Source organism: Ananas comosus, linkage group 6 (genome assembly GCF_001540865.1).
Source record: "Ananas comosus cultivar F153 linkage group 6, ASM154086v1, whole genome shotgun sequence".
Taxonomy (NCBI): Eukaryota; Viridiplantae; Streptophyta; class Magnoliopsida; order Poales; family Bromeliaceae; genus Ananas; species Ananas comosus.
This window is the reverse complement of record NC_033626.1, coordinates 11,247,009-11,256,121: the sequence shown is the minus strand read 5'-3', so window position 1 is coordinate 11,256,121 and position 9,113 is coordinate 11,247,009. Positions and strand designations below refer to the sequence as shown.

Here is a 9,113-nt window from a genome sequence, read left to right as displayed (position 1 = left end):
TCTGAAAAAAGAATAATCAATAAGAATTGGATGGGACGTCAGCAAGCGTGTGGGTTTAATTCTCGCATTTGCTATTTTAGGAGTTCAAACACATATTTTTCTGATTATTTGTAATAAATTAGATGTTTTCGCTAAACAATGGAAGTGCTAAGGATCTCAAGTAACCACCACCCAAACCAATCTTACTTTTGAGTCTCCAAATAAAGAAATAAGCAATCACACAGTAGAGAGCAGGAAAAAAAAAAAAAAAAAAGGAAAAAAAAAATCACATCAACATTGAGAAATATAAATAGATGAGAGCCCCATCAGTGTTATCAATCCAAATCTTTGAAACTTGAGAGGATGTTTTCATGGGAATCGGGATGGTAAAGACATGTAAAATAATTCAGAAAGTGCATGCAGGGACAAAAATAAAGGGGAAAAAGGAGAAGGTGAACAGCGCTTTTGCTGCGCAAGATCCAAATCTATCTAGTTACTACGGTCCAAGATGTATAATTAAACCATTCAACACTTTTTCAGGCTCCAGGTTCGAACAAAACTGATCCAACCAATTTAGCAACCTCAGTCAAATTTCGATTTTTTTTTAACTTGTTTCTCCTGATATAATTTACGAACAAATCTGACCCTGAGAACAGCAGCACATAAAATCTTTCTGTTCACAGTATTCGAAATTACAGCCTAAATTTTGAAAATGATATAAAATTATCGGAACAATACGATTGATTTCGCGACGAAGATGATAAGGTGCAATGTTTGTTAAATTCTCAAATTGAATTTCTCTCTCTCTCTCTCTCTCTCTCTTTTTTTTTTTTTTTTTTTCTGGTTTAAATTATTCAATATTTAATGGTGCTATATATGAAGCTATCTCCTTTTCGCCCATAATATATAAAAATAAATAAAGAAATAAAATAAAAGGATAAAATAAAAAATGAATGATTGGGTAGGCCCAGTCTAGGCACCAATCCCTGAGGCTTGATACTGACCAGACGGAGGAGGAAAAGGGGGCGCAGGAAATGGTTGGGGTGTTTTGACAGAATCTTTGTGGTCAGACAAACTTTTGATTGCGGCCAAAACATCAAAGCCAGCCTGGCGCGATTTGATTCCCTCCCTCCTCTCCACCTTCTGTTGTGACTGCTGCTTCCTGCTTCTTCCTGAATTTTGGCTTAGCTGTAACCTTTTCTGCGCTGGCACTGTTTGGATCCGTTCTTCACCCAACGGTCGTAATGACCTAATCAAGATAATAAAGTTTTGGGTTTCCGTAAGGCGTCGGAAGTTGCGCGAGGTTGCGATTGTCGAATCTCGGTCGGTTAGGTCGAGTAATACTACCGGTCGAGCCGGATGATTCAATCTGAGACCGAATTTGAAAAAAAAAAAAAAGAAATCATTTTGTATTGGACGCTACTCCGATGGACCCTACCCCCAACATATCATAAGATTGTGGGTAAGATCAATTCGTGCTGCTACTATTGACGGAGTTAAATCTCCATCGATTACCTCGTCTGTTTCGTATCCTGTATGCCATTTCGAAAGGCGGGAGATACATACACCGACATTTGGCAATGGGCTTTGATCTGATCTGCCCCAATTGTTTAAATGTAGCAGCTTCTGATTGGTGGGACAAATTCTGCAATGAAGTAACTCGAGCCCTTGCTGGGTTTGTACGGATGGGAAAGTTAGACAAACCTGGACAACATGAGCCTTGCTATTTAATGGCCTGTCTTGGATCATGGGAAAAGATTCACCAGCTCTTCCCAAACTTGCAGATGTGGGTTGTGTTTTCATCTGCGCGAATCTTATTGCAGCAAACTACTGGGAGCAGAAAACAAATCAAAGAGAATAAGTGCAGGTTTTCCGAATTCGGAGCTCCTCTGAATTCAATTGGATCAAGCATTATACAATCGAAAATATTCTTCCAAGTTAAGGAACAAAGGCAATGCCATCCCCCTGCTAGGAGGACCTAGAATCAGATTTACGCTTCCTAGCAGCTAAAGTAACACATTGATTTTGAAGTCCCACATCAAAATCACTAGTAAGATAGGAAAATTTCTCAGCTCTTTTTTCGTGCTTTAAAATGGAAGGTAGGTGGAGACAGTCCCTGTCAACATGATAAAGGGAGATAAGCTCCATGCATCAAGCAAAGGTAATAAACTAAAATTTTCGACGCAGCGATCCTTCTATTGTGCTGCTGATTTAAGCTGGAGCTGCATATAATAGCAAAAGAAATTTTGAAGGACCGGTATAGAGCAAGCTACTCGGTGACCGCACATATGAATCTGGTCTTCTTTTGCACCAAAACTGCAACCCTTCAATTCATATATGAAATTGTTGTCAAGAAACGAACCAACTCAAATGAACTCTATTGCATTACCGAAGAGAAAATCCAGATAAAAAAAGGTGTCAACTCAAAAGAAGGAAAAGAATAAGCACCAGTTAATAGTCAACAATGAAATGTATCAAAATCCGGAGTAGTTGGCTCCTCTTGTTGCCAAGCAACCTGGATTTATCCAACCTGAGTCAATTCATGTCACAAGAAATGATGATCAGCTCCGAACAAAATCCCTCTCTTTTTTTCACTTTTATTTTTTTATTTTTCCTTTTACTGGCGGGCATCGCACCGGCGGGCATAGTCGATGCAATCCTTGATCATGGAGGGCCAATAGTAACCCAATCTCCGGATTCTGTCTTGAAATTGAGGTCCTTGGCTGATGAGCGCCACCCTTAGGACCATATCCATACGCTCTAGTTCTTGCCTACATATTTCCAAAATATCCTCCCTATCAGGCGCAACCGGTTGGTATGCCTGAACAGAACTGGAGGATAAGGTACTGCTGGAGCAGAAGGGTATGGGCCAGGTTGTTGTGAACAATATCCTCCTCAAAATGGACTGATCTTATTCAGAAATTCAAAGTATTTTTACATCAGTAAGGCACAACAACAGATACAACAAACCCAGCCAGGACAAACTGGAAAAACGAAGAGATAAAATTGCTGCAATGGTTCGGCAGTCGAGAAATGATAGGGGGAAATGCACAAACTACAGATAAACATGTATTGTTTAGTAGAGCAAAATTTAAACTCGGAAACAAAGTGATCAAAAAGTCGAAGATATCCATGTATAAGGTGTATTCTACCAGTGGTTGCGATAGAGCCAGGCTTGAATTATGATCATGCGATATAAATACTGAGGGCGTGGAGACCAGCATCTCGAAGGGTCACAAGACCTGTGTTGAGATTCTGGTGTCCTCTAAGGTTGCGAGTCACGTGCACTAATCAAAGCCTCTTGAAGACTCTCTACAGCACTGTTGTAGTTTAGAAAACCCATGAACCAAAACTCGTGATTGTCCACAGAGACGATCTGGATATACTTTTCAGCAGAATTTGCTCTACTTATTGAGGGATTAGCTACCCTTAGTTGATTCAAAGGAATCACCACCTGTTTATATTACACAAAATTATTTTTCAAATCAAGGAAATTAGAATGTGGTTTAGCATTCTGTCAGTTTATATAACATTGAGAAGAAAAGAGAGACGGATCAAATGAAAGAGTAGGAAAAGACAGAATATGTGGTGCAAGAAGTAATTGACGAGATAACCTTCGGCAAGGAAACTAGTGAATCTCATCATAAACTTTTGGGGAATCAAAAATAAAGATTCAGGCCTCATCATCAAATTTTCATCAATTCCAAAATACTGTGTGGAGAGAGAGAGAGAGAGAGAGAGAGAGAGAGAGGCCCCACGACAGGGGGAAGGAGGTGTGTGTGGAAGGAATGGGTGGGGGCAGGAGAGAGAGAGAGAAGAGAGAGAAGAGAAATCGGTACCTTATAATAACTCCATTCTGTTTTATCTCCATCTTTGTATGAAAGAGGATTGTCGCTACAGAACGCAAGTTTCTCTGTAGATAAGTACAAAATCCCCATAACAGGACCAGCAGATGTTGATAGATAGCATGCAAAAGACTTCCTAAGTTGCTCTTCCGGCAGTGCTTCAAATGTTTGCTGAAATATCCTGTCATAGCCACCTTCTGCTATGACTTTGGTTCCTTGAGCAATCCTTCCCATTGCAGCTTCAGCAAAACTAGGTCCTGTTTTCACTGCATGAAGAAGAATATCAATACTGAAACGAATTGAAACTCAAAATCATTAATGAGTTAAAGCTACTATTCCTTGGTTCATATGTTAAATTTGCACTCACTAGATTAATAAGACTTCAAAGTTTTGAAAGATACAATGCTGAGACGCATCATAAACTGGCACCAATTTTGTCGTGTAACTTTTGAATTGGAAATTCCAATGACTAACTGTTGAATCTTAACAGAAATTCAAATGATTAACAGTTGAATTTGGACAGAATTCAAATGACTCGGCAAATAATTTGCTTCATAAGAAAAAAAAAAAGAAACAGAGAGAGAGAGAGGAGATAAAACAAAACAGACGAGCAGGTAAACAAACAAACAAACAAGTTGATTGTAATATATTTAGTATTGCTAACAATATGATCAGTAAAAATTCCTCCCCTATAATTCCAATTACATTTTTTAAGATCTCGCAACCGCATCATGGTTACTAAAGGTCAAATGAAGGCAAGATACACGAGAGTATGACTTGTCTTCATTATTCATCCTTTCATTGAAATCATTATAAGTGGAACTTGTTGCTTGATCACTATGAAGAAAGCATTCTAACATTCTTGCCACTTCACATAATTTTCCTTGATAGCATAACAGGAGATTGTTAAGAACTAGCATAAAAGGGCGTCAACATGTCACTGTAACATATTTTGCTTCTCAAATGATGTAATATAATGGACAAAAGCTCCACCGGAGCATCAAGGAGTTCCACCTTCCAGGTTCCTTTCTATGCTCCAGTTAATGCAACATAAAAAGCTGAAAAGAGGTTTTAATAAGGACAAACGTGAAGCTCAGAAAGAATGACAATTGTAAATATGTGATGAAAGCACCTATTAGGCGCTATGACTAGGAAAAGAGTTTGGTATTAAATTGATACTTGAAGCAACAAATATAATCTGCAAGTTCAATGAAACATATGCCCAGTTTGGAAGACAGTTAAAAAAACCTTATACCGTAATCCTACCAAACCAGCTTAGGTTTTGCATAAACTACCAAGGGTAGCATTAGAATTTTAAAATCAAAAGAGCCCTCGTACTAGGAGAAACATTTCCCGTGCTGATTTGTAACTCTGGTATGCTGACAGCTACCCATTTAGTTGTACCTACTATTGAAGTACAAAGATTACATTCTATAGCACTCATGCAAGAATGTCCTTATTCATCAATCCAACACATGCCCTTCCTACCAAAACCAATCAGCCCTTCCCATGGGTCCCTTCTAAATTTCAACAGCCATTTTAATCTTACAATTTGAACTACCTTTTCAGTTTGCCCTTGTTTTGTTCTAACCAGCAAGTAACCTTGAATTATCCACAATCACCACTAGAGAACCTTCGAGCCAAATAGCATAGTATGAGAAAAAATGATCAGCTCTTCCAGAAAACTAGCTTCCACTAAATCCATGCTCAAATAGATCTTAAGATCTTTCATTCTATAGAAAATTTAAGGATAGTGTGCTGTCATCCCATAAGTTACAATTGCCAAAATTATGTCCTTACCATCATCACACTGGATAGAAGCATGCGAAAAGGAACCAGTCTAAGCAATCTAAAAATAAGAATACACATTCAACTAACTAAAAATCTCGGTCCATACAAAAGTGATCATGATAATAATTCCTGTTATTCTTTTGGAAAAGGACACATCCTAAATAAGGGCAGATGCACCATTCTCATGTTTTCCTTCGTTCTACTGAAGTTTTTTCCTGTAAATCCAGTCCAAACTTCTTAAACTTCCTGTTATTCTTTTTGAAAACATGCACCACATGTTCCCAACCTCAGTTACATTATCTCAAGACATGCATGGTGTATTAAGGTGGAGAACTTCATATCTTTGCATAATGATTGAACAATAAAGAATCACATGTGACTAAAGTTGAAAATAAAGTTAAATGTGCTTCTTAAAACTTGAAATGAACAAGTTGCAGGCATGTTGGAGTGATGGCTTTTCTATATCTTGAAATCATGTTGCTAGAATATTTGGGAAAAAAAAGAGTACAAGAAATGAACTTGATTGAAATTACAGAAATCATAAGAGATTTTTTATAAAATAAGGCCATAAACACCACGAATAACTGTAGTAGTATGTAAATAACAGTCTCTTATATAATTATACTGCTGTTGCTTCTGCTGCTAATAATGATGTTATTATAAACAAATAAAAGTGTTACAGCGGCAGCATTCTATCTAGTCAAAGTTTCAACTGGATAGAAATGAGGAATTTAAATCAGTAGAGCTCCAACAATACATAGTAGCTAATGAATTTTTATTATGAAAACAAGCAATTTATTCTATGAAATCATCTAATATTATAATAAGGGATCTGATTCAACATAAATCAGAATCTAATATGTCGACATGTGCTTCAGTAAATTATGACCTTTCACCTGCAAGAGAAGCAGTTCACCCGCAAGTTGAGAAAACTAGTTTGATCATACAGAATTATAGAAAGATTTCAAGTTAAACTTAGTAAACAAGTTGAATGAAACGCCCCGACTTCCCAGGGGGTCACCCATCCTAGGACTACTCCCGTCCTAGCACGCTTAACTCTCTTAACCTCTTGGGTCTAGCCACCACCCAAAATGCTTAAGCCGGGTTAAGAGTTTAGCCCTATTATATCTCATATATAGGACTATCTGGGGTCTCACAATCTCCCCTCCTTTAAGCCCTGACGTCCTCGTCAGGCTCAGACTCACAAGTACCAGGCGATGTGAGACTCGTCTCGCTAGCCCGTCATCCAGACCCTAGCTCAGCCGAGATTCATCTCACACTTCCGGCTGGTAATTGGCTCTGATACCATCTGAAACGCCCCGACTTCCCAGGGGGTCACCCATCCTAGGACTACTCCCGTCCTAGCACGCTTAACTCTCTTAACCTCTTGGGTCTAGCCACCACCCAAAATGCTTAAGCCGGGTTAAGAGTTTAGCCCTATTATATCTCATATATAGGACTATCTGGGGTCTCACATTGAAGGTGACTGTGGTGCCAGTTTTCAAGGTGGTCACGAAAACCAACCTAGATTTAAAATTGACACCAAAAGGAGCAGTCAGATTTGATTTTGAGAATTTGACATATTAATCATTCGACCTTTACAGGGGTCGGAATTTCCCCGAAACAGCCAGAATGGGAATCATCAAATCACATTCCCTATTCACCATTCAAGTTTTAAACTCGTGCAATATAAATTCATCCTTAAAGTGGTCTATATGTACCTGCTCATGCTATTTCAAATTACTATTATCGAAATTAGATGTCTCATCTCATTAATAAAAAGATGGATTCGATAAGGAAAGATTATAAGCGAATAATATAGAACCACAAGAGAATTACACAAAATCACACTAATTTCACAGATCGAGAATAGAAACATGATGAAAATTCAACACAGAATCCGCCTAAAGCTTGAAAACTTACAGTGTTGCCAAGTATTTCGCGACAGATCCTCCGCCTTCTTCGTCGTTTCCCCAACTTTTTTGCCCCATCTCGCGAGTGCGTTTTTCACTGTGTCCACCGTGCCTATTTCAAATCAAATTCCACAATCAGCATAGGAAAAAACTAAAAAAAACGAAGCTCTAATCTAAATCAACAATGAAAACTCCAATCACCATTAGAAAAGAGGTTAAAAAATCGCAAAATTTCATACTCTTCGCGGAGGATTGGGCGGGGGAGGAAATGACGTTGGGATTCGACTCCGCCGCCGCCGCCGCCGCCGCCGCGGGATGGCCCTCCCGCGTGAGATCGGTGCTCCAGGTGACGTTCTTCGGCGGCGGCGGAGACAGCGCGGGGTCGTCGGCGGCGACCTTGGGGGGCGGGGCGGGGTCGGAGGGAGGATCGGAGCGCACCTTGTCGGGGTGAACGGAGCTTGGATCCATGGCGACCGGAGGGGGAGAGGGTCACGATCGGAGGCTTCGGATTTCTTTCTTCGTCGCGGAGGAAGCAGCAACCAAAGAAAGGGCTTTTACCGATTCGAAGCCGCGACGCGGGTAGCGTTTTTTATTTTTATTTATTTATTTATTTATTTTGCTTGCATGTCAAAAGCAGAGAAAATTTACGATATAATACTTATACTGATCCATAATAAGCCAATCATATTTTTTTTTTTAAATTAGAGCGACTATACTATCAGAAGTATAAAGAATCTGGTACTTCTGATTTTTTGACACTTAAATCAACTCTTTTGATCATTTCTAGTCTTTGAATTAATACTATTATCATGTGGGGACCACTCAACTCTAGGAATACTACTCAATCCTGGAGGGACTGTAATTCTCCCAACCGTATAATTTTTTATCCAATTGTCAAAAAGTTGGAAGGATCAGATCATCTATACTTTCGATAGCGTAGTAGCTCTACACTTTTAAAAATATATATAATAAAAATATTTTTTAAAAAACTATAATGGAATGAGTAAATAAAAAAAAATCTGATTAATTAAGAAAATCGCATCAGTAATATAACTAATGCATTCTATACTTTTTTACCAAAATTATCATCATAAGTTGTAACATGTAGATTTTATCCAACCTAAATCTATTATTCTACACCACCGTATCTAGCATGAGTGGTAAATCACAATCGCATATTTAACTAAATTTATTTTTTAAAAAATAAATGAAATAAGATAGCATGTTATTTTTCTTTTTCAAAAAATAATTTTTGTGGGAATGAATTTTTTTACCAGTGGTGTGACTAGTAGGACACTATGGATGGTAGAGGTGTAATGGGATCGGTTTAGTTTGGTTTTTTTTACAAGACTTTCAAATCGAATCAAATATTTTAGTTTGCAAAAATTTATAATCGAACCAAACCGATTTATTTTTGGAACCGATCCTAACAATTCAGTTTGGTTCCATTTCACCTGCAGTTTTTAGAAGTTTTATTTTCAATCTTGTATATGGATTAATTCATAATTTAAGAATCATAATTGAACCATTTTAAAAATTTCACAAACAAAATTTAATCATAAATAGAAAAGGTTGCGACAATTTG

The 9,113-nt window shown here is 38.1% G+C and overlaps 1 protein-coding gene across 1 annotated transcript; it reads right to left on the bottom strand.

Annotated features, from left to right (window-relative positions):
• LOC109711165 (GLABRA2 expression modulator-like) lies at nucleotides 2,857-8,110 on the bottom strand. Its single transcript, XM_020234086.1, has 4 exons — nucleotides 7,768-8,110; nucleotides 7,539-7,640; nucleotides 3,819-4,090; nucleotides 2,857-3,433 (listed from the first exon to the last, which is right to left on the bottom strand). Exons 1-4 carry the CDS (start codon nucleotides 7,994-7,996, stop codon nucleotides 3,245-3,247), a joined length of 792 nt encoding a protein of 263 aa, XP_020089675.1. The 5' UTR covers nucleotides 7,997-8,110; the 3' UTR covers nucleotides 2,857-3,244.

What these genes read in the sequence shown, in the direction of transcription:
- LOC109711165 (XM_020234086.1), bottom strand. Translation starts at nt 7,996, where the DNA reads ATGGATCCAAGCTCCGTTCACCCCGACAAGGTGCGCTCCGATCCTCCC. An exon ending in CGCCCAATCCTCCGCGAAGA is followed by an intron (nt 7,641 to 7,767) that starts GTATGAAATTTT and finishes GATTTGAAATAG; the next exon opens with GCACGGTGGACACAGTGAAA. An exon ending in CAGAATGGAGTTATTATAAG is followed by an intron (nt 3,434 to 3,818) that starts GTACCGATTTCT and finishes TAATATAAACAG; the next exon opens with GTGGTGATTCCTTTGAATCA.